The following is a 26,522-nucleotide window of genomic DNA, read 5'->3' on the forward strand; positions in this document are numbered from 1 at the left end:
ATTTTTTACTCTTGGGAAATGTCAGTTTCTTTGTAGAGCCATGGCAAAACATTTCAACATGACCAACTTTTGGCAACTGCAACATCTTGATAGGCTTGGCAATTATACAATCTGACAATTGAAATAAACTGTCTTGATGGATATTGGAGGTTTGCCAATGTTACATGTAAAGATGATATTTCTGGTTGTAAGACCACCACCATGTAGGAAATATGCTTCACAGCTGTCACTAATCTGATAGTTAAAAGCAAATTTCATCAGGAACATCAAGCAGGCACCTGGAAGTGTTCATTTTATATGGATTTAGTTTTATAACTGGTATTCGCCCAATGGTTATTGCATGGAGGAGTTATTCTGTTTTTTACTTTGTTTCTAGAAGAAACAAAGTAAAACAAAGTTTCTTTGGCCCAGGGGAATTTGCCAAATGACTCTCCTCTAAGACCTTTTCTGGAGAGAAGAGTAACAAGACAATAAGAGAAGGGTGGCTTTCCTTTTCAGTGTTACCTGCAGAGCGAATGATGAAAAATGATGGCGTGATCAATGTTTTGTTTCATGAATGAGCTATTTAATGGTTTCTTGATAGTTATGGCTGTGAAGAAACCACACTGAATCCCACCATACTGCATTTGGCACCAAGGGTTCCCACTCAATACATAGCTCCACATGAATGCCCACTGTCCAGCAAGCAATAAATGCACTTGGATAATGGAATAGCAGGGCTATTGAGGCACATAAAAAAAAAAAAAAATTGATCCTCGACCATGAAAAGGTGACTGCTTATTTCTGAACAACTCATTCAGGGGATGATCTGGTCAAAACAAAGCAGAGATCAAAACAATACATGTGTACTACTAAGATTCTCCCTTTTCAAAATATTCATGTGTCACTAAATGGTCAACTCAGTGACAGGATGCTGGATACAAATGACAATCTGTAAAATATGAAAGTATAATGAAATCAGAAAGAGAAAGCAGAATTAGGGAAGAAATGAGAAGTAATAAGAGGAAGAAAGTAAATGTCAGTAGGGAACCTCTCACTATCACTGGGATGTCACCTTCTGACCTTTCTTTCAGTCCTGATTCAGGAACAAATTGAAAGAAAGCTTGCAAAAAGTCCTCTAGTCAGCAAATAAAATCGAATATCATTGCATTATTCACAAACTTTAGGTGAGAGACGAATCTAAAGTGCTGCTGGATAAATATTTGGCAGGTAACAATTTAGTGTGATCAATATCTCTTGCAGGTAGATTTCTGGGATGATTAATGTTATTCTAGTATTGCTACTACATAAAGTTTCCTGCATCAGGTTATATATTAAAACCAATAAAGAAATCCTACATATATCCTTCAATTGTGGGTAACTTCAATCCAATCTCTATTTTAATTTTCCATCTGCAATCAACTGCTACACTTTTAAACTGAAACTATTAGTTTTAACAACCGGTACCCATCTCACATTGATGTGCATTGATATACTGCCTCTATTACTGTCTTAATGCTACAAATCATTCTGAACTTTATAAATTTCATCAATGAGTGTCTAGGTGTAAACCTTATATACACTGCTCACAGCCAGTTGTTCAAATCCTTTCTCAAGTCTTTCTTAACATCAAAGTCATCTTTGAAGATGTTAATGTTTATATTTCCACCTGGCTTCAAGCACTGTACAAATGGAGATGTCAAAGCAGTTTCCAACAATTGGGATCTCAGACTAATTGTTCAATTACACCTCAGAATCAAAAAATTAGAATAAGCAAAGGAAATGTGTTGAATGATTTGCAATTCTAATTTATTACATAGAAAATAAATATTACGAAATATGAATTAGCATAATCTAAATCTACGTACTTCGTAGATTATATAACAAGTAAAAATATAGAAATGTAATATAAATTATAAGAAAACTGTTATTTGAAAACATTCACAAAATTAGAATAATTTTTAACGTGATTCAAAATATTAGATTATTTCAAATTTTTCTGATTGGTTTTGAGGAGAGCATAGAAATAGCTTATATTTCAGTAACTGCGAGACTGACTTGTGTGTGAGGAATCATTTGTGTGTGGATTTCAGTTAACATTTGCTAAACATGGGTTGAACGAGTGACCTAAGAAGGCCAAACTCAACAGTTTATAGCTAAGGAATTGACATGTTCTCAAGTAAGCGTATTTTAATAACTGTAGTTTTCAAAAATAATTGTTGCAATAGTGGTCAAAAGGTAATCAGTACTTCAAGAGATGAGAGAAGATTGAAGAATATTGTGAAGAAAAACCGCTTCTGAAGTGTAAGGTATTTTCACAGGAGAGGGAAAGAACTAGGTGTGAATGTGTCTAAATCTATGATGTTGATATGACTTCACAAATTGGAGTTTTAAATCAATATGCCTAAGACAAAGCCTCTTATGGGATCAAGAGGACTGGATAAAGGTACTTTTTAGCAATGAAAGTATGTTTTATGTACCCTATGGTCAATCAAGGAATACATGTTTGGCATCTTAAGCAAGAAGCATTTTATAAAGAATGCATGTCCAGTGAAAGTTACAATCTCTGTAATGATATGGGCTTATATGACTGTAGAGAATGCAGATAGGCTATGTATTGTAAAGTGCTCAAGAAATTGATATTATCAGTATCAGAAGATTTATGTGATAGTGATTTCCTTTTTCAGCAAGATTCAGCTTCTTGTCACACTTCCCACTACTACATGGCTCAAAAGAAAGGTAAATCAATATAATTCCTTGGCCATAAAACTTACCAATTTAAACCCCAATGAGAATTTGTGGGAAATTATGAAGAAACATCTTTAAGAAGTTGTCCCAAGAGACAAAAATGAACTTGTTTCTAGTCTACAGACCATATAAGCAAGTTTTGGTAAAAAAAAAAGACTGTGAACCACTAATAAATAATATGCCCAACCATTTACGAATGGTCATAAAAGCTAAGGGGGATGCAACAAAGTACTAATCATCATATTGTTTCTCTCTGACTGTAATTTTTGTGCATTTATTTTTGCATTATTCTAATATTTTGAACTATGTTAAAATTTATTCTAATTTTGTGAATGTTTGCAAATATCAGTTTTCTTATAATTTATATTATATTTTTATGGGTTTGCATAGTTAGATTTAGATGATGCTAATTCTTATTTGGCAATAATTAATTTCTGTGCAATAAATTAGAATTGCACAGAAATTCATTCAACACATTTTCTTTGATTATTCTAAATTTTTAATTCAGATGTGTATTCACCAAAATCCTTGATGATACTATGTTCATATTTTTCCCTGTCAATAAGATTCAAACATCACTGATCTACAGTATACTTCGTCATATATTTGAACATATAGCACAATTAAAGAAGCAAAAAACCACATATATCATGCCTATTGTAAATATACAATTAAGGTACAATATCCAGTTATTCAATATTTCGTACAGAGTACAAACTGTTCATCTCTGCTGATTGGTTTGCAATACAAGATAGTGCCAATACTTGCCCCTGCCCCTCCTTTCCATAATGTGAATCCTGCTTACAAAAGGATGGTAGCCTATACCTTTGTATTAATATCATGGGATGGATAAGGGATAGATAATCCAGAAATCCTGCTCTGGAGACAATCGTGAACTTTTAAAAGTGGGGAGAGGGGGAGGCAAGGATAACATCCAGGAACCATGCTCTAGAAACCACACAATGTACTTTTTCAAATTATTCTAAGTTTTCCTTTTCAGCTAGCAGGTCTTGCCTCAGATGATGAAAATTACTTATTACATAGAGACAATCAAAATCATCCATGCCACAGCAATTCAAACCCACAGCTTGTAGGTCAAAAGCGAACACATGCTAATGTTTGTTTATATTGATGAATGCATGCATATGGTGGCAACAAAAAGAGCGTTATCATCCTTAGCAAGATATTTCAAATATGAAAATCTGGGAAACATTTTCCTAGCATGGACTAGATAAGTATCAGATTTCTATATTAACTAGAAAAACATTAATTAAAATGTTTATTTAGAAGTCATGTAAACACAAAGTAATACCTTTTTGAAATTAGGCTGGATAAGGCTTGCAAAATTAGTTAAAACTCTTGGTGCTTGGGCAATTTCTGGCAACATGTCCACTTTCAGATTTGGTGTAAATGGATCTGGAAGACGCATATTTCGAGGGAATGCACTTAGAATTAAATTTCGCATTTGAATACAATTAGGAGGAATAACATCACAGAAACCATAATGGTAATCACAAAGAAACTCTGGAAAATCATGTAGAAGAACAAGCAATACCCGTAAGGTCCCCTAGAAAAAAAAAAAATAAAAGAATAGTAATAATAAATACATAAGATGACAAATTTCTAGCGATTTATTAGAAATCAAGAATTATATTAAAGCTCACTACATGCATTAGATATGTCATACATATGAAGCATTGCTTCAATATATATTGGTGCATTTATCACATCTGGAGAGATTACTATCTCTTACAACCTATTATTCCATTTAGTAGTCTTAAAAATTCTTAATTATATTATGTATTTTAACAAGAGATAAGGCAACAATGAACTGAATAAGTTATTGATAGTAAACAGTTCAACAGTAATAACTGAATAAAAAAACAATTTATGAACAGAGAGCAAAATGAAGTAAATGAAATCAGGAAGAGTTAATGATATTGAAAAAGGATTTCAATCTCATTAACTCCTCTGTTCAGATAAAGCAATGGGAGGAATTCAAGTGCGAAGAATAGGGAGTGCAGAATTGATTATGTTGGTTAGAATAAATGATGTGGCAAGGATATATGAATGCTATTAGAAGCAGAGAGCAAGTATGAGTGGCAGAATGATGAGTCTGTTGCCTAGATAGAAGATAGATGAGGCAGCAAACAAAAAGACTAGAATACATATAAAGAGAGAGAATGTGTATAATAAATTTAGTTTCATCCTTTATCCAAGTGTGAGCAAACAAAGTTTGCGCCTGAAAGTATCTTCAGGACTGGGGTAAGGTGGTACAACACCAGGGCAACTCGTTGCAAAGGTGGAACAAGATACGAACACTCATATCTCAGTATCTTCTATAATGCAAAACACATCTCCTTGCGGATATGTCTAATGTTATGCATTAAGGGACGGGCCACTACCCAGACTAGTTTCGACCTTTATTGAGGTCTCTTCAGTGGGAGCCTAACATTAGACATTATGTTAATGCATAACATTAGACATATCCGCAAGGAGATGTGTTTTGCATTATAGGAGATACTGAGATATGAGTGTTGGTAGCTTGTTCCACCTTTGCAACGAGTTGCCCTAGTGTTGTACCACCTTACCCCAGTCCTGAAGATACTTCCAGGCGCAAACTTTGTTTGCTCACACTTGGATAAAGGATTAAACTAAATTCATTATACTCTAACCAAGTGAAAAATAAACTTTCAACAGAGAGAATGTGTGTTCAGTTATGGAAGTAGTCGTTCTTATAAATGGTATTAGCTGGATGAAATTGTAAGAATCTCAGAAGAAAAAAATTAACTCTCTCATATATAGGTATATGTATATGAGAGAGAGAGAAATGATTACAAGGATGACCTCAAAAGAAACAAAATTAATGACACTGATGAGTGAAAAGGCAGAGAATTACTGACAATGGCTTGAGGCTGTATTATTGTGGGAAGCTTAAGTGAACAGGATATAGTAACTGATAGGCTGCTAATATATAATTGGAAATATTGAGGGGAATTACAAATGGAGAAGCAGACAAAATCAGATGTTAGGTTTATATGGTGCATAACATTACTTTGAAAGGATTAAAATATGAATTTATCAAATTTTTCTCCAGAGTAACACACCACTATCTTCATCAGAACCGACAATGACTATAAAACCATTCAGATTAGGGTCAAATCTATATATCTGAGAGGAAACCTCCACATAGCCTTGAAAGGAATGTGGAGAACCAACCAGGGCTTCTGACCTAACGTCCAATTCTCACCTTCTTGTGGTACACCCTGTTAGGTACCTACCTGGATACTGAAGAGACGAGGATTGGCTGGCAATTTGGGATTTAGCCGACCAAATTGTATTCCTATTGGCTTAAACCAAAATAAAAAATGATGGTACAACATGACAGAATTTCATGCCAGATGGGGCATCTAAACAAGGACCCGTTGTTTTCGCCAGGGCAAACAGCGAAAAGTCAGCCTGGAACAATCCTAAAACTTAACCCAACTCAACATTACCAGAGTTCAAGATCGGTACTATCAACATAAGTAGCCTGAATGGCAAAGAAATGGAGCTAGCTGAGGAATTAGATAAGTACCAGATCGACATAATAGAGGTGACCGAAACAAAAAAGACAAAAACTTGCAAATCTTTCTGAGCAATAAATACAAAATGTTATATTCAGGCGATGACAATCAAGAAAAAGAACGAGTAGCCATAGTATTCAGCACTAAATATGAGGCTAATCTTCTTGAATGGCAGGCAGTCTCAAGTAGAGCGATGTGGGCAAATATCAGAATGGGGAATTGGACAATGAGACTTATTTGTGCCTATGGTCCCACAGAAGGTTCTACTAAGGTAGAAGTGGAGGAATTTTTTTAGGCTTTAGAGAAAGCAATTGACACAATGAAAAAGGAAAAGTTGGTCCTTGTTGGGAATCTAAATAGCAGAGTAGGAAATGATTGTCAGACATACAAAAATATTTTGGGAAAATTTGGAGAAAAGAGCAAAGCTAATAATAATGGCAAATATCTGTTGGATTTCTGCTCAGGACATGGACTGGTTATTACTAACACAATGTTCCAACATAAAAATGTGCACAAATTTACAGGGAGGGAAGAGGCAAGGAAAAAGAAAAGTCTCATTGACTATGTTATTGTTGATAGTGTAAAATCTTGTATACACAGAATTTTTAGATTAGATTCTTTCTATACCAATTTTACTACGGAATTCAAATTAATTTCCTATACTTGTCATTTTGGTTAATATTTAACTGTTGATTTACTGTACAACAACAAAAGACAAAGGAAAAAATGTCTGAATGAATTGTAATAATAGATTGTTAAGACAAAGAAATATCCCAGAACTGAAGGTTCAGTACACAAATATTATTCATATAATTGAAAACAAGAACCAAATCAAGGAGATTCAGTGGCAAACCCCGAAGAAAAAAACTGACTGATTCAGCAGTGAGGTAGTCTGCAAGTAGGGTTTCCGGGTGGGAATTCCTTCCTGCCCGTTCTTGGGAATTTTTTTCGTTTTCCTGTTCCTGAAAATTTGGTTGAGAAATTGGAAAATTTTTAATAAATTATTTTTTATTAAATCATATTTTAATATTTTTTTATAGATTGCCGTCACAATGAGTAAAGAGTATAAAGAATGTTGGGAATATTTTAGAAAAGATAAAGATAACGAATCAGCTCGTTGCCAGATATGCTCCAAAACTTTGCAATGCAAAGCATCATCAACCAGTGGTCTACATAGGCACCTAGTATATATTCATGGAATGAAAAGGAAAAATCAGTCTGAATTGAATAACGATGAGCCAATGCCTTCTAAGAGACAAATGACAATTTTACATTATATCAAGGGACTGGATTTAGAAGAAACCTTAAGCAAATTAGCAGCCTTGGATGGGATATCAGTCAACACCATCGCAAAAAGTGAGTTTATTATGGAAAGTTTCACAAGTAAAGGAATGCAGTTGCCAAGAAGTCCATCTTCAGTTATGACACTAATACATAATTATTATAGTAAAGTGAAACAACTGTACATCCAGAAATTGGAAGTATTCAAATGCAATAATAAAAAACTGAGTATTTCAATAGACGAGTGGACCAGTTGCAAGAATCGCAGATACATGAATGTTCACGTACACTGCAATGAGACCTCTAAGAATCTTGGTTTAATAAGAATACACGGGAACTGTCCTGCGGAAAGTGTTATCCTTGCTTCAGGAAAGATTAGAAAACTTTCGGTTAAAACTTGAAAGTGATGGGGTTGCAATTACAAGTGACGGTGCAGCTGTTATGGAAAAATTCGGAAAATTATCACCGATTATTCAACAGTACTGCTACAACCATGCGCTACATCTAGCTGTAACAAAAAGTATTTTATGTTAAAAAGTTAAAAGGTGAAGCTTCAGTGACTTGTAGCAGTGATAGTGAATTCAATACAGATTCTGAATACAATAAAGATGATAACAGTGATTCTGAGTTAGATGGTGTGGCCTGAGCTGATCAGTATGATTTGCGAGATGATCTCTCTTTAGCAATTAGCAGCGTACGAAGAATTATGAAAATAATTAAATATTCTCCAGTAAAAAATTCTCTTTTGCAGCAAGAAATAACCAAGAGTGAACAGAGGGAACTAGAAGTCATTTTGGACTGTAAAACACGCTGGAAAGAATGATAGGGAGATTTTTAAAGATCGTAAATCAGATTAAGACTGTTTTACGAGAGCTGAAACTCTATCACTCATGGAAAGAAGAGTATTATGAAATATTGAGAGGTATGTTGAATTGCTTACAACCTGTAAGATTAGCAGTTAAAGCCTTAAGCAATAGAGAAGTTAATATTCTCAAAAGTGAAGGAATTTTTAAGTTTCTGTTCAGTAATTTAGAAAAACAGAATTCTTCAATGAGCCAAATGCTTTTAAAGGAAATAAAATTTGAATTGGTTAAACGTAGAAATAGAGATCTTGTGTCTCTCACAAAGTACTTGAGCAACGTTAGTTGTTTATGTGAGATGGAAGAGGATGAATTTTTTGCCTTGTCAAGTAAGAATAAAATTGCACGATTGGCGAAGTCATTAATGGAAAGACTTTTTAAAGGAATATTTACAGCAGAAGTTCCAATAAAAGAAATAAAGGATGTCCTTACAGAGAGTTCTGACATTAAATCGAAATCCAATCTGAAGAATGAATTGACTAAAGCAATATCAATTTTGACATCAAACCCTAGCCCTATGCATGCAGACAAATATTTGCTTCTCTAAAGAAGGAAATGAGCTTATATGAAGCAACACATTCTCTCACTCCCAACTTGAAGATGCACTCTTAACAATTCGACCAACGTCTACAGAAAATGAAAGAAATTTTTCCACATCAAGTATATTTGTTACAAAGAGAAGATTACGATTGCCTGATCGGGCAATTAATGCTCTATGTTTTTTAAAGTTTCATTTTAAAAATGACAAATAAAAACTATTTGAAGTATTTTTTAATTTTCTAATGAATAATATTTGCATTTGTTTTCTATTATTTAATAAATAAAATATTTCAATGAAATTAGGAATGTTAATACATTGTGTGATATGCGTAAAAACTCACTGTATACTATAAGGTTTGGTTAAATAAAGTTTGCATTAATTACATTGTTTATATTTTGAGAAAACCTGAAATATAACAGAAACCTAGCCAAAATGATACCGTAGTGACCCCTGTTTAGTGCTCAGGGCAAGAGATGCACTAGTCATGAAATTCTGGTCGACCTCCATTTAGGAAATTTCATTTACTCATTTTTTGCTTCGACCTTTTGCACATAGGAGTGTCTCGAAACCTCTGAAAGACGCCAGGGGCCACAACCCTGGTTGCCCCACCTTCTCTATGGCATTTCTGTTTATTAACATTAGTGTTATAGCCAGTATTACAGATGATCAACGAAAACGAAATAAAGATTATTTCAGGCATTCTCGAGAATTCTCGGGAAATACAATTTCCCGTTCTCAATTAACGAAGTTGGGTGGAAACACTATCTGCAAGGATAGAAAAATTACATATCCATGGTGGACTCAGGGAGTTAAAGAGGCAGTGAAAGAAAAGAAAGCACATCGAAAGTTCCTCAAGTAAGTCTGCTTATGCTCTTAGAAAACACAGAGAAAAATGTAAGTGAAGCACCTGTGAAAAACTAGCTAAACAAAACTCACTGGAAGACTTTGGTAAGAACATAGAATATAAATGTCAGGAAGGTGGCAAAATATTCTGGAGGCTATTGAAAAGTTTAGAAATGGAGACAAGAGCTCTGTAAGAGAAATCAGAGATGATAAAGGTGACTTGAAAACTAAAGATAAAGATAATCTAAATGTCTGAAGTAATTATTTTGAAAGACTGATAAACGAAAGAGGTAGTGACAGCATAGAATACTCCACAGGAATGCAATTAGGAATACATATCAGTATTTAAAGTAGAAAAACCATCAAAAACCTAAAATGTAGAAAGGCAGATGGAGTAGATGATATTTGATCAAAAATGCTCATATATGGAGGTATGAAATTGTTATAATGGCTCCACGGCATAATTCAGGACACGCTAGAGGATTAAATTCCAGATGATTGGAGTTTTCATATCCACATCTATAAAAAAGGAAACAAAACTAGATGTTAAAATTAGAGGTATTAATTTTACTAGGAACACTCCTACTGAGTGTTCCTAGTAAAATTTATGCACATATACTTGAGAAATGGCTAAGATCTACCTGGATACTGAACGAATGAGGATGGGCTGGCAATTTGGGATTTAGCTGACCAAATAGTATTCCTAATGGTTAAACCAAAATACAAAATGATGGTACAACATGACAAAATTTCATGCTGGCTGGGGCATCGCCCGGTTAAACAAGGCCCGCGTTGTTTTTGCCAGGGAACCAGGGCAAACAGTGAAAAGTCAGCTACTAGAACAAATCTGAAAACACACCCCAACTCAACATCACCAGTTAAAGAACCGTACTATCAACATAAGAAGCCTGATTGGCAGAGAAATTGACTAGCAGAGGAATTAGATAAGAACCAGATTGACATAATAGGGGTGACTGAAACAAAAAAGACAAAAACTGGTGAGATCTTTCTGAGCAATAAATACAAAATGTTATATTCAGGCAATGACAATCAAGGAAAAGAAGGAGTAGCCATAGTATTCAACACAAAATACAAGGCTCACCTTCTTGAATGGCAGGCAGTGTCAAGTAGAATGATTTGGGCAAATATCAGAATGGGGAACTGGACAATGAGACTTATTTGTGCCTATGGTCCCACAGAAGGTTCTACTAAGGTAGAAGTGGAGGAATTTTTTGAGGCTCTAGAGAAAGCTACTGACACAATGAAAAAGGAAAAGTTGGTACTTGTTGGGGATCTAAATAGCAGAGTAGGAAGTAATTGTCAGACATACAAAAATGTTTTAAGAAAATTTGGAGAAAAGACCAAAGCTAATAATACTCGTAGACAGGCTTATATGTTGGTTATGCATTATTAAGCATTATTAATAAGGCTAATAATAATGGCAAATACCCGTTGAATTTCTGCTCAGGACATGGACTGGTTATTACTAACACCATGTTACAACATAAAAATGTGCACAAATTCACATGGAGAGAAGTGTAGTGCAGGACACCAGTGTACAGAGGATTTGAAATTGGAAGTGATCGCTATTTAGTCTTGAGCACGATAAAATTGAATTTCAGATTGAAAAGAATGACATGTAAGAAAGTTTTAAAGCGAATAAAAGTTGAGCAGCTCTCAGATGTGAACTGTAGACTAAAATACACAAAGATTATTGAAGGAAAAATGAAAGAGTTTGAGAACAGGAACTAAACCTTGGAGATTCAGTGGCAAGCCTTCAAGAAAACCCTGATTGATTCAGCTAGAGAGGCATGTGGTGAAGTTGTCTGCAAGGATAGAAAAATCAGAACTTTATGGTGGACACAGGAAGTTAAAGAGGCAGTGAAAGAAAAGAAGAAAGCATATCAAAAGTTCCTGGCAAATAAGTCAGCTTGTGCTCTTAGAGAATACAGAGACAAATGTAAGAAAGCGAAACACTGCGTAAAACTAGCTAAACAAAAGTCATGGAAGGACTTTGGCAAGAACATAGAAAATAAATATCAAGAAGGTGGCAAGATATTCTGGAGGTTGTTGAAGAAGCTCAGAAATGGAGGAAAGAGTGCTGTAAAACAAATTAGAGATGATAAAGGTGACATGAAAACAGGAGAAAAATATATGCTTGAAGTATGGAGTAATTACTTCAAAAAATTGCTAAATGAAACAAGCAGTGATGACAGCACAGTGATAAAAAACACTGACCAGGCATGCAGTCAGGAATACATATCCATACTTGAAGTAGAAAAAGCAATCAAAGGCTTGAAATTTGGAAAGGCAGCAGGAGTAGATGATATTCGACCAGAAATGCTGAAGTATGGTGGTATAAAAGTCTTACAGTGGCTGCACTGCATAGTTCAGAATGCCTGGACAGAAGGACAAATTCCAGACGATTGGAGTAGAGCTCTCATAGTACCCATATATAAAAAGGGAAATAAAACTGAATGTGAGAATTACAGAGGTATATCCCTATTGAGTGTTCCTGGTAAGATATATGCAAGTATACTTGAGAAATGGTTGAGAAGAATTGTGGAAGAAAAGCTTGGTGAAGAACAAGCTGGATTGAGGTCAAATAGAGGCTGTCAGGATCAGATCTTCACTTTACGACAGATAGTGGAGAAATCATGGGAATATAACAAAGATCTGTATTTAAGGTTTGTCAATTTGGAAAAGGCATATGACAAGGTGTCAAGAGAGAAGATATTCAATATGCTGCAGTTATATGGTGTCAATGGGGCATTATATCAAGCAATACTTAGTCTTTATTTGAGTTGTAAGTCAGCAGTTAGAATTGAAGGAAGTACAGGAAGATGGTTTAATGTTAAATCTGGTGTTAGAGAGGGATGTACATTATCCCCTCTGTTATTCATTATCTATATGGATCACATTATGAAGGAAAGTGGAATTCAACATGATATCAAAATTGGATATGTTAATGTCAGCTCTTTGTTTTATGCAGAAAATGTTATACTTTTAAATAAATCTACTAAATTGAATAACTGTTCTAATAGATATGGTATGAAGGCCAGCAATAAAAAGACAAAGACAATGAAAATAGGCAGAATCATTGAAAATGTCAACTGTGTTGTGAATGGAGAACCTGTAGAACAAGTAAAACATTTCAGCTACTGAGACACGATTTTTAGTGAAGATGGTAAATTAAATATGGAAATAAACAACAGAATCAACAAAGCTGGTACGGTAGGAAGTCAATTGAATAAATTCATATGGAATAAGAGAGAAATTAGTCGGAACACTAAATTAGCTGCATACAAGACAGTGTTCAAACCAGTTTTAACTTATGGATCTGAGAGCTGGGTCAGAAGTAAAACACTTGACCAAAGACTAGAGACCATAGATATGAGAGTTCTGAGAAAGATTAGAGGCGTGAACAGATGGCATCAATGGCAATATCATATTAAAAATGAGGATATTAGGAAAGAACTTGACATTGTCAGTATCCAGGAATGCATTAGCAGAGCTAATCTCAGATTAGCTCTGCTAATGCATTCCTGGTATGGTCATTTAAACAGAATAGGCGAGGAAAGATTGGTAAAACAAGTGTTCTCTGCCAGGTTGGCAGGAAAACGACCCAGAGGAAGAACAAGATATAGGTGGATTGATAAGGTACAAAGTGCCTTACAGGACAGAAATATAAGATCTGATAATGTTGGAGTTTTGACAAGTAACAGACGGATTTGGAGGAAAATTGTAGATAGGAAGTTAGTAATGATGTACATTTTTCATGTAGTACTATCATATCCTGTACACCACTTGAGGGTACTTGGCAGGAATTTGATGATGTATTTAAGTTTTGTAGATCTGGAGCAGGCATGTGACAAGGTGTATTTGAGTTGTATATCAGCAATTAGAACTGAAAGAGGTATAGGAAAATGGTTTGATGTTAAATTAAGTGTGAAACAAGGATTTCTCCATGAGCGCAGGTCACAAAGATGCTTCCAACAATCTCGAGTCTCTCTCTTCTATGTTATACCCATTGATTTCACTAATGGGTCTTTCCACCTTGTAGGTGATCTTCCTGGTTTTCTCTTTATTCTCGGCTGCCAATTAAGTAATCTATATGTCCATCTGTAATCCTGAGTCTTGCCATGTGATGTGGCCTGCCCATCTAATCTTTTTTTTGTATACTGCAGTTATCACATCTTTTACATCTGATCTCTCTCTTAGTTCTGTATTTCTAACATGTTCCATTTTGCTGATGTTACAAATCCTAGAATTTGTTATCCTCAGAGTCTCTTCTTCTTGTCTTGTCGTGTTCCATGTTTCTGATCTGCATGTGAGTCATGGGTCTGTGTGGTTAGGCTAGTGGCTGTACGCTTCGCAACCATATGCCTGGGGAAGGAGTGTCCTAGGTTTGATTCACGTCAGTGACGTGAAGAGCTGAAGGATCTTCCTCAGCCATAGTCAAGTTAGCAGGTCTTAGGTGTGGACAGTAGGGTTTTCCCCCCAGTTTATCCTCGGGTTTTTCATCTCACAAAACAGGCAAACCGGCCTTGATAACTCAGCACTACGGACATAGGATACACCGGGGCAGAGGTCTGACCACCTTATCCTGTGAACAGTTTGAGGTCCGATGATTAATAAACTCTCGACACCACAAGGTAAAAGAGGGAAAAGGAAGATGTGATGAGATGTGAGTCATGGAAGAATGTCACCATTAAATAGTTTGCCTTTGCAGAGATGTCAAGATTTGGATCAGTAAGTGTGTTTTTCAGTCTGTTGAATGACAGCCATGCAGCTTTCTTTCATTTTACTAGCTCTTCAGATAAATCGTTATTCATTTTTATTACTGTTTGTCCTAAGAAATTATAAGATTAATCTGTTCTATAGAGATGTTATTAATACATGGGTTGCCATCACTTGTGTAGATGGTTTTGTAATTTTTTACCATCCATGATTACTCTACCATTTAGGTCTATTTTTCTTAGGATATATTCTAAAGTGCTGGTAAATAGGTTTGGAGAGATCACATTGTCTTGGTGAACCCGTCTCTTTATATCTATAGACTGATCAATATTTATGTAAGGTAGGGATGACTGCATTGTGTTATATGGTATCAAATGCTTTTTTTAAATTCAATAAAGAAGAAACAGAGGGATTCAGTATTCTCTGTATTTTTCTGTTAATTGTGAAATGACCTGGATATGATCTATTGTGGAGAAGCCTCTTCTGAATCCTGCTTGCTCTCTGCTGGAGTTGTTTTCGAGAGAAGACAGACTGGTATGTTTCTATTCCAGAATCTTTCCTTCTTTCAAGTACCACATGAATCTGGTAGCCAATATAGTTGGTCCACTTTGTTGGATTTCTTCAGCCTTAATATGATCAAGTCCTGAGGCTTTAACTTTATTCACTTTGTTAAGAATATGTTCTATTTCATCAAGAAGTACATCTGGCATATTGCTTGGTTTTGGAATGATAGGTTCTGATTTGATGATTTTTTATGGTGCAAAGACATCAAGGGTCATATTGCACCAGGACACAGGTCACAGCAGTACATATGGTAATTGGTTAGTAGGACAATCACAAACATCCATGCTCTTGGTGGGACTGGAACCAGAAGCCTCTTGGTTGGAGTGGATACACTAACCATGAGGCCAAACCAGGCCAGTGATAGGTTCTGAGACTTGGCATTTAGTTACATAAAGGTCATTATAGAAAGTCTGCACAATTTCTTCTATCTTTTTTCAGTTAGTATGTTTTTCTCCATTTTGATCTTGTAGAGCAGATATAATTAAATGTTTAAAATGCAAGTCTTTTTCCATTTTTTCAGGCTAGTTTTTGTATCCTGAAAGTTTTGTAGTCTTCTGGAATTCTTTTCCTTAATAACTTAAAGATAAAATTTCCTTAGTACTTCTTTAGTTCTTTTCTCTTTTTCAGTAGTTCTATGGTTTGAGATGCGAGTTGTTCTCTTTTCTTTTGTTTCAACAGGAATTTCTGATTATTATTATTTTTTTTTGTTGCACTCATTGAAATTTATGAATAAATTCAATATAGTCATCATCCATGTAGTTCATTCGGTCGCTTCTATGTACTTCCAGAACTTGTGATAGTCTATTTGTTTGGGCTGTCTTTTGTGGTCAGAATCTATGTTGAAATATGTTTCGTGTATTGTACCAACATTTTGTACCAGTCTTTTACAGTCTGTTAAAATGCAGTCTATTTCATTTCTTGTGTCTCCATTCAGTGATTGCCAAGTCCATCTTCTTCTTGGGCATTTGTTGACAAAAGTATTCACACTAAAGAGTTGTTCAGCTGCAGCGAATTTGGCTAATCTCACTCCTCTTCTATTTCTCTCTCCCAAGACCATTGGGACCTATAAATTTTTTGTTTTGTTTTCCCACATCCTATTTTGGTATTCAAGTCTCCACCAATGGATATGTATGTTGACCTGTAATTTAATGCTTGTTCGAGATTCATGTAGAAATTTTCTATTTCTTGATTATTGGCTATGGATGTTGGAGCATGGTAGGATCTTAATTTTATTGTTATATTATTCTCTACTCCAATTAGTAACACATCTATTCTTTCAGATATGATGTTACAAGAAAAGGATCAACTTGGTGATCTTTGGTTTAACAATAAAGCCCACTCTGCCTTGTTTAACACTGCTTGAGGATGCTCCTAGGAGTATCTGTGAGCCATTGTACCATCTTGCTGTTACTTCTTTTATTCTTTTTGTTTCCCAGTGATATATTAATATCACTAGGAGAATATCTAAGTTGATTAATAAATCTATTCTGTAGTATCTTGCCAAAGTTCGAGTATTGAGGGTACCGATTGCCAGTTGCAAAGATCTATTAGGCAGCCTGCCTTCATCTGCAATTCCCACTAAATGCCTTATCATCACTGTAGAGAGAGAGAGAGAGAGAGATGAGTGTTGGCCACACAGGACTTGGGGCCATTTCTGTTGCTGTTATTACAGCAACAGAAACAAGGGTATAACACAGGAAACATTATGTCCACTGTTATTCATCATCTACATGGGTCACATTATGAAGGAAAGTGGTATTAAACCTGATATCAAAATTGGAGATGTTAATCTGAACTATTCATGCAGATAATGCTATTCTTCTAAATAAAACCAGCTCAAATCTGCAGGATTCCATGACTAAATTGAGTAACTGGTGCAATAAATTTGATATGAAAAATCAACAATAAAAAGACACATTGAAAATATCTACTGCATTCTGAATGGAGAATCTATAGAATAAGTAAAACATTTCAGCTATTTAGGCACAATTTTTAGTGAAGATGGCAAATTAAATATGGAAATAGATAACATAATTAGCAAAACTGGTATGGTACGAATTAAAACAAATAAATTTATATAGAATAAGGGAGAAATTATTCAAAAGCTAAACTAGCTGATACAAGATCACGTTCAAACTTCTTTTAACTAATGAATTGGAGAACTGGATTAGAAATAAAATACTTGAACAATGTCTAGAGGCCACAGATATACGAGAGTTCTCAGAAAGATTAGGGGAGCGAACAGATGGCATCAATGGCAATATCATATTAAAAATGAGGATATTAGGAAAGAACTTGACATTTAGCATTTAGGAATGTGTTAGCAGAGCTAATCTCAGGTGGTATGGTCACTTAAACAGAATCAGAGATTTATTGGTTGGTTGGTTAATTTATGGTTTATCAGCACAGAAATAGGTCATAATTAATAAGTCATAAAGAGATTAGTTAGCTATGCTATATACAAAAAAATATAAATAAATAAAAATAAAATAATCTACACATAAATATATTTTATTAGCAAATGTGTCTGAATAAATCATTTCCCTGTAAAAAGTTAAAATGTTATGCTATTTGCCTGAGTGCGTATAGCTCAACCAGATAAGTAAAAATTTCATTCTTCTATTGTGTGAAGTCTGGCACTCCACCAGAATATGACAAATGGAGAGATGTGTGTTGCATTTTTTGGCACATCAGCCCTCAGTAAATAAGAATGCATAAAATGGCTGTGAGCTGTGCTGACTAAACTGCCAATGCTTACAGGTTTAATCTTGTGCAATTTGTTTGTCAGCACTTCCTGCCATAATGATGGCCACTGGATAATTAAGCTTTGATCTTGTAGACCATCTGTATATGGGACTATCAACCTATGCATGGAAAAAGTGTGAGTTTATCTAACGACTGCATCTCCCTCAATTTCAATGTGACTGGGAACCCAGCACAACTGAATATCAAAATTAAAGATCTTCATTTTGTACAACAGTTGGTGTAGTTGCAGTCAACTGGCGGATTGTGAGTGGTGAAAGCAGAGTTGTAGAGTAGATTGCCCTCTCTCGATGAGTCCTTTGACTCCCTGGAAGTGACAAATAATAATAATGGAGTGCAAACCATGAAGGAATATTATAATGCCCATGCTGGTAAAATTGTCAACATTTATTCCAATAGCTTGTATATTTCTTTTACATATGCATCGAAGGGGTACAGAGCAGTCTAATACGTGTAATATTAAGCTTCCTAATATAGAGAAAAAATACTAGTCCATGTTAGATGTTCTGGAAGAGACTTTGTTTTGTGGGTGGGCATAATTGAGAGACAACCATTTCCTTCAAAGCAACAGAGCATGTTCGTTTGCAAAGACTTTGACTAGGCAATGTGCAAAAAGCACTAACAGCTATTTGTATAACTTGATGATGGATAAGATCCAACGATTGGAGCATGTTCTCCTTTGAAGAACTCTAAACTTGGGGGACCCATAATCAAGATTTAAGCATATAAGTGTACAATAAAGCAAAGAAGGGAATATCGATCTTCATCCCATTCTGTAGAGGGATGAGTTCGAAGGAAATTTCTGTAAAAGATGAGTCTCCCAAGAACTTGGCCTCTGGTTCTACTGGAATAGTAGTTTCTTGAATCAGGATCTGGGTGAAGAATACATTTTTGGCAGAATGTATACAGACACTATTTTTCTGCTGAAAAACCGGAAACCACTACTAAGAGCCATGACAAGACACTGATTGCTTGTTCAAGTTCTCTTTCAGTTACTCTCATATTGCAGGAGTGACAGTAAATGGTGGTCATCAACATAAAGAGTGTTGCCTATACTGCAGGAAGAAGCTGTTTAGTGTTGTTCTCTACAATACTGCTTAGCTTCTCTTTTAATATTCTTGCATATATTTTGTACCCTGCATTTAGCAAACTAATTCTTCCAATAGTTATTACAGCAATATTTATTTCCTTTTTTATAAACTGGAATAACCAGTACTTTTTAAAAAGAGACTGAGTCTTGAAAACTTTTCCTTTCTTTTAGGCTTGCACGGTGATCCGAATGCATTTTTGGAAATTATGGAGACAGCTACCGTGTTTGAATAAAAACTTTAGTTTACTATTACTAAAATTTTACAATTCGACGTTTCGACCTTTATGTCAAGGTCATCTTCTGGAGCGTACAAATATACACAGGAAACAAGCTATACTACAATCATACTGGTTCGTTAAATTATCTTCTGGAGCGTACAAATATACACAGGAAACAAGCTATACTACAATCATACTGGTTCGTTAAATTAAAAAAAAACAAACAACACGAACGCATACAATTTACCATCGAAATCGAAAACCAAAATTCGCTCCCGTTCCTAGACACACTAGTTACACGTCTTCCTTCAGGCAATCTATCCTTCACGGTCTACCGAAAACCGACACACACGGGCCAATACATACATGCGAATTCATACCACCACCCAGCACAAAAATATGGAGTCATAAACACCCTTAAAAACAGAGCCACAACTATTTGCTCTAACCAGCAGGCCCTGAAACAAGAACTAAAAATCATTAGTGACACATTCATAAACAATGGCTATAACAAAAACACGGTCAATAAAATACTCTATAAAACCACAACAAAAACGAATCTAGACTACAGTAAAACCATAGCCATCCCATACATTAAAGGGTTATCAGAAAAAATCAACAGAATCCTACAACATTATAACCTTAATGCCACCTTTAAACCACCCACTAAACTTAAAACCATATTCAGCTCCTCTAAGGACCCTCTCCTCCCATTAGCACATCCTGGAGTCTATTGCATCCGCTGCACCTGTAACTTACCGTACATTGGTGAAACAGGACGGACAATCCCTATACGCAAAAAAGAACACATTAGACACATTAAATATAACCATTATGGTGAAGCAGGCCTCTCAGACCACGCACTCAACACCTTACACCAAATCAACTGGAAAAGCACCTGCTCCTTACACCGCACAAAAACATGGTACGAAAGAAAATTTAAAGAATCCTGCGAAATCCTGATAAACCACCCAAATATCAACAATAAAGACGGTATGAAAATTCCAAGGATCTGGATGGCACACATTCAGCCAACCTAATATGAAAGATTCAACACAAGTCAGGACTCTAGCCAATCTACTATTATTAGAAACCATTCCACTCCAACTGGCTGGAATGATGTTAATATATGTATATAGTAGACAACACAAATAATAGGACTTTAGCGTTGATGTATAATTTTTTTTTTTTTTTTTTTTCACCAGAGGTCAGGCCAACAATTGTGGTAGCGGTTAGTCAGTGTCTTTAACGAACCAGTATGATTGTAGTATAGCTTGTTTCCTGTGTATATTTGTACGCTCCAGAAGATGACCTTGACATAAAGGTCGAAACGTCGAATTGTAAAATTTTAGTAATAGTAAACTAAAGTTTTTATTCAAACACGGTAGTTGTCTCCATAATTTCCAAAAATGAGTCTTGAAAACATCCTCTTCTTGATGATATGGCTAAAATAACAGTTTAGCAAAACAAGTTTTTTCCAGGATGGCAAGAAAAAAATCCCAGAGGAAGACCAAGATGTAAGTTGATTGGCAGAGTAAGAAGTGTCTTAGAAGACAGAAATATAAGATCTGATAATATTTGAGTCTTGACAGATAACAGATTAACTGGTAAGAAAATTGTTGATACAAAATTAGCAGTGATGTAACTTTTTCATGTAGTACTATCATAATATCCTGTACACCCTCCTGAGAGCACATATCCAAAAGTTGACGAAGATGACACTATTTGAACAATTTTAGTACATATATCTGAGAGTTGGGTTAGAAATAAAACAACTGATCAAAGTATGGATGGAGACTGTAGAATTAGAGGATCTGAAAAAAAACAGTGGAGTGAAGAGATGACATCTCTTCACTCCACTGCTTTTAAAAAGAGTTTTAAAAACAAGAATTCAATTCAAGAATGCAAATCAAATACCTTTGATTTGCATTCTTGAAAATGAAGATACCAGAAAAGAACTGGATATTAATATACAAGAATGCAAATCAAAGGTATTATGGTTACTTAAACAGAACGGACAGTGTAAGATTAAGAAAGATATTTGAAGCAAAAATGGTAGGAAAAAGACCCAGAATTTGCCAAATCAAATTAGAGATGCAATAACAAATAATAATCTAGTGTGAAAGAAATCTGTTGACAAGAAACTAGTAACAAGATTTAAATATTCTTTGGAATATTATCACACTTAGGTATCCTTATCTCTTCCCTGAAGGTATATGCTGTTAGGAAATGATGGCATGTTAGGTAGCAAATGCCCACCAATTATTACACAGACTTCAACATGGCTAATTCAACAATCACAGTACACTGTAATAGCTGTAAGTACATCTGAACTGCTGGTATCATCAGTAGCTGTATGCATATAATGTATGTCTGATATAAATCTTTTTTCTTATTTCAATCATCATTCTCCACTTCTGAAGATGATAGCTGAATGAAACGAATACCGAAATTGAAATCTGTGGATAAGTTATACAGTGTTAATAAAGACAGTGAAAAGAAACAGGTGACTTCATTAATCTATTCACCAGCAAGAAACTTGCTGAAAATGAATACTTGTATAAATGTAAAGATATTATTTTCAGGCAGGTGGTGGATAGCATTTAATGATGAATGTGGTATATAAAGATTTGCATCTAACTAAGTAAAGCTATTTCATTAACTATCTCCTTTACATTAATGTTTTATAGTTTGTATGTGTTCACAAGTTCCTCCATAGTATAGTGGTTAGTATCTCTGCCTGTCACACAGGAGACAGGGGTTCGATTCCTCACTAAGGAGAAAGTTTACTTTTTGACTAGGGATGCTCTTCTGATCCTGTGACCAGGATCAGAAGAGCTATCCATAACTAAGGTGATCACACTGCCTCTCATTGGCGAAAGTGACCATGCAGTCTTGACTTGGGAGATTGTAAAAAATGAGGAATATTCTGTCAAGAAGGGGTGGAACTACAAGGCAGGTGATTATGACAAGCCTAAGAAGAAGCTTAAAACTGTGCCATGGCATAAAACATTGCCGGGTAAGGATGTTAGTAGTGTATGGGATATAGTTAAGGGCAATCTAGCGGAAGCAATATTAAATTGTATACCTAAGGTAAGGAGGATTAATCAGATAGGAGTTAGATGGATGAGTGATATCATTAAGCACGAGCTGCAGAAGAAGAAAATGCTGTGGGGAGGAATATAAAGAGAAAGGTAAAATCAGATTATGAGAAGAATCTAGCCGAGCAGGCAAAGGAAACCCCAAAGGGGGGCAAGTAAAAGAAGAATGACTATGGAAAATTAACCTTAATGAGTGATGATGGTCATGAGGAGACAGAATTAGATAAAATAGTTGAATTACTGAGTGACCACTTTCCTAGTGAAGTTACTGCTTTAACATATGTGATAGACACTGATGTGGAAACAGAGGTGGATGAATTGGAGGTTCTTAGGATATTGCAGAATCTTAATGTAAATACAACTGTGGGATTAGATGGGATATCAGTTAGGGATTTGCGAGAATGTGAAAGGGAACTGGCAATACCTCTGACTAGGCTCTTTAAGTCTCAGCTCTGGAAGAGTGGAAAGAGGGTAAAATAATTCCCTTGCATAAGGGAGGTTCTAAAATTGGAGTAGCAAATTATTGACCAATTAGTATCTCAGGCATGGTGGTAAAAGTACTAGAAAAATTGGTCAAAAAGAGAATTAAAAAATGGGTGAATAAAAATACAATACTGTATGAGGGGCAACATGGCTTTCTGAAGGTCAGTCATGCCTTGGTAATTTACTAACTTTTTATAATAGAGTAACAGCCGAGTTGGATAAAGGAGGCTACATGATGATTTTGCTGTATTTTACAAAAGGCATTTGACAGAATACCAGGAACTCTTATGCAAATTAAAACAAATTGGGATGGACATGACCTAGTTAAGTTGATAAGAGGGTGGCTACTGAACAGATATCAAAAAGTGGTATACGGAGGGGCAGAATCAAGGCAAAAACAGGTGACTAGTGGTGTGCCACAAAGTTCAGTGCTGGGAGCATTACTGTTTAATTTGTATATAAATGATATAGGAAATATTCAGTTGTTTGCTGATGATGCAAAATTAGATAGAGTAATGATTAATCAAAGTGATGTAGAGAGTTTGAAGGACGATTTAAATAGGCTATCAGTAGGCATCAGTTTAATGTTGAGAAATGTCAAGTTATGCATTTTGGGATAAATAGATTACAAGTTGTGTATCACATTGATGGTACTGTACTCCAGGAAAGAGATAAAAATTACTTGGCTATTGAAGAACACATTAACATGTAGAGATAAGGAAGCTGTTATTCTCTTTATAAGGTCATGATATGCCCACATCTGGATTACTGTGCTCAAGTCTCTGGTCCTCATGGGTTGCTTGGGGATGAGGAAGTAGTGGAGAGGATTCAGAGGTGAGTGGCTTGTGGAATGTTCTTATGAGGATAGATTGAGGGTGTGTGGATTGCAGAGGTTGGTTGATAGGAGAAACAGAGGGGATATGATAGAAACATTTAAGTCGCTCAAAGAATTTTATAATATTGATGCAGGGGAAATGTTTCAGCGCTTGGCTAGAGGGATGAGAACTAGATTTTTTGCTAGGAGAGTTGTGAATGAGTGGAATGAGTTGCCAGAGTCAGTTGTGATTGGTTTGTCTGTTAATGGGTTCAAGGAGAGGTATGATAGTTGGATCTCCAGCGATGAGTCTTCGGTGTTAATAATGTGTTAGTTTTTAGAAATCAACAAAAATGAAAAAGATCTATTACAACATATCTTAGTTTTAGAATATCAATTCAGAAAGTTCAATTTTTTTAAAAATCAAGATTTAATCATATAACACCAAGAAGACTCAAGTAAGCTGGTTTCTATGAAATTAGCAACTTTTATTTATTTATTTATTTGGTTTGTTGATCTTTGATCTATTAATTAGTGCACTTTATACTTCAATTTGCAGTCAAATTATCAAATAAACTCCCCTAATTAACAAGCAGATAAAAGATAAAGTTGATCTGAGTTTGATCAAACTTCAGTGTTTCTAATACAACTTTAAAATAGCCAAATGTAAGGTATGAGGAATCATACCTTATGTTTATACATTTATACACACAACATATTGCAATCCTGATTATTATTTATGCGAAACTTTCATAAGAAAAAAAATGCTGAGCAAAGAGTTATCTGGTTATTTATTAGAAATAAAAAAAGACACTGTGAAGATGTATTAACATCACGTTTATATTTTTCATCTTCTACCATTAACTAGATAATCTGTTGATCAGTGTCTCCTTAAGCAGTTATTACTTAAGATTAAGCTATTACTTAAGCAAAGCTTTCTTTGCTTAAGTAATAACATTTATAAGGATAATAATAATAATGACTTTAATAATTTAAAATGTATACTGAATCTCAGAATACTACAAACCAAAAGGTATATTCTCCCTCCACTACAACAAATTTTACATACCAAATAAATCAAACCTGATGGTAAAGCTAAACATCGGGTGTTATGTTTGTTATTTTGAACAACATAAGAATCAAGAATTTCACATATCATGATGATATATTGATTATCACTTATCATAATGCTTTAGGGAAAAAAAAAAAAAAGATTCAAATCACTATAAAAGCACTATGCTAAATGAGTGAAGTTCTTACCTTGTAAAGAAGTTGAACCGGTTTGGCTAAATCTACGTTTCTTAAAAATGGTGCAAGGAACTTGAAGAGGGCTACCAGAAGTTGAGCATACATGCCCCATCCCTTAAAAAAAATAAATAAATCAGTAATGCAAAACGATTATTGAAAATTGCATACATAAAAGCTTATAATAGGTAATGCTTAAAAGTTCTGCTATTCTTTATCAGTCATAACTCATTTTATGGTAATTGCATATAGGTCAGAAAAGCAATATAAGTACAGGGTGAGCTCATGTCAGGTAAGTGAAATGGTGATGAAGGAGAGGATGTCAAGACAGCTAAAATCACTTTTCTGAACTAATCCAAAACCTCTTTTCCAAATATCCAAAATTTTAAATTCAAAATGCCATTACTTTTTTGATAAATTAATTTGCCCTTCTCCCAAACTTTAAAATTCATACTATCAGATTTTCTCCTTTCAAATTATCTCAACCACAGTTATTTTTCTTGATGATTTTAATGCCCATAACACTGTCTTCATATTTAACTCTACAGACTAAATGAGAGAATACCAAAAAAATTGCACTTGCAATGATTTAACAATGTTTTTTTTTTTTTTTGTTTTTTTGTTTACCAATACAGATAGTTATTAAAAAAAAAAAAATCTCTCTGAAATAACTTTCCAACTATCACTTAGTTTCTTAATGCCAGATGGGGATGACCTGCAAAATTTCTATTCATATTTTTCATGGTTGCACTACTGTTTTTATTCTCCTGATCAAAATACTCACTCTAATCAAGTAAAAGAAATAATACTTACCACACAGAGGATTCAAGTTTCCCTATTTTAAACTTTCATGTATTATCTGAACTTTAGTTCCCTCACAGATGTGGGAACATTCAAACTAAATATACAACATATCATAATACCTTACGCATTAATACCATTTTAAAGAAAAATGGTAAGGTAACTTTTCTTTAAAATGAATACAAAGACTTCTTGGTAGTTTACAGTAAGCTTGGTACATAATCAGAAATAATTTTTTTTTTAAACTTATGATCATATCTTGAAACTAAAACCCAGTTTCTCCTTTTTTCTATAACTATACAGAACTACATAACAGATACAAAATACAGCAACAAAGCCAAATCTGATTTTAAAAAGTCCAATCCAGACTCGTGTTCAAATGGCAAGTTGCTTCTCATATGCCTACCAAGGTCATTTGCTGGAACACGACTTACACAATCATGCTTCCAACTCTTCCAGATGGTACTGCTAGATTATCAAAAGATAAAATTGACTTCTTACATCATTTGCCTCTAACTCATATACCAAAAATTGAAATAAATCTCATTCTACTGTACCAAACTTCTAATCTTAATAAAACTATTCCTTCCCAAAATAAAAAATGCCAAGATTAAAATAAAACTGATTTTATTTATCATAATTTTTGTGAGATTCATCATCTATTAATAGCTAACTGTGAGTAAATGTTAGTTATTGTAAATTATATTTGATAAGAAATTATATTTTCACTTTCACCTTTATTTTATCCAAGTATCAAGTTTGAGGCTAGTCATTTCTGACCACCATAAATTTTCTTTAAAATGGTATTAATGCTTAAGGAGTTTTGTCAAAGACTTCTTGGGTAGTTTATGGTAAGCTTGGTACATAATCAGAAATATTATTTTT

The 26,522-nt window shown here is 34.7% G+C and overlaps 1 protein-coding gene across 3 annotated transcripts in view; it reads right to left on the bottom strand.

The window, feature by feature from the left end:
* Not1 (CCR4-NOT transcription complex subunit 1) overlaps positions 1-26,522 on the bottom strand; it is a 568,860-nt gene that overhangs the window by 51,455 nt on the left and 490,883 nt on the right. For all 3 annotated transcript variants that reach the window (XM_090401629.1, XM_090401630.1, XM_090401628.1), the window contains exons 43-44: positions 24,852-24,953; positions 4,040-4,294 (exon numbers count right to left, since the gene is read on the bottom strand). In XM_090401629.1, the coding sequence (XP_090257755.1) occupies positions 4,040-4,294; positions 24,852-24,953 (357 nt within the window). The remainder of the gene's footprint in view (positions 1-4,039; positions 4,295-24,851; positions 24,954-26,522) is intronic.

This window comes from Typopeltis vanoorti, chromosome 12 (assembly GCF_054136105.1).
Source record: "Typopeltis vanoorti isolate ZY-2024b chromosome 12, IOZ_Tvanoo_1.0, whole genome shotgun sequence".
Lineage (NCBI taxonomy): Eukaryota > Metazoa > Arthropoda > Arachnida > Uropygi > Thelyphonidae > Typopeltis > Typopeltis vanoorti.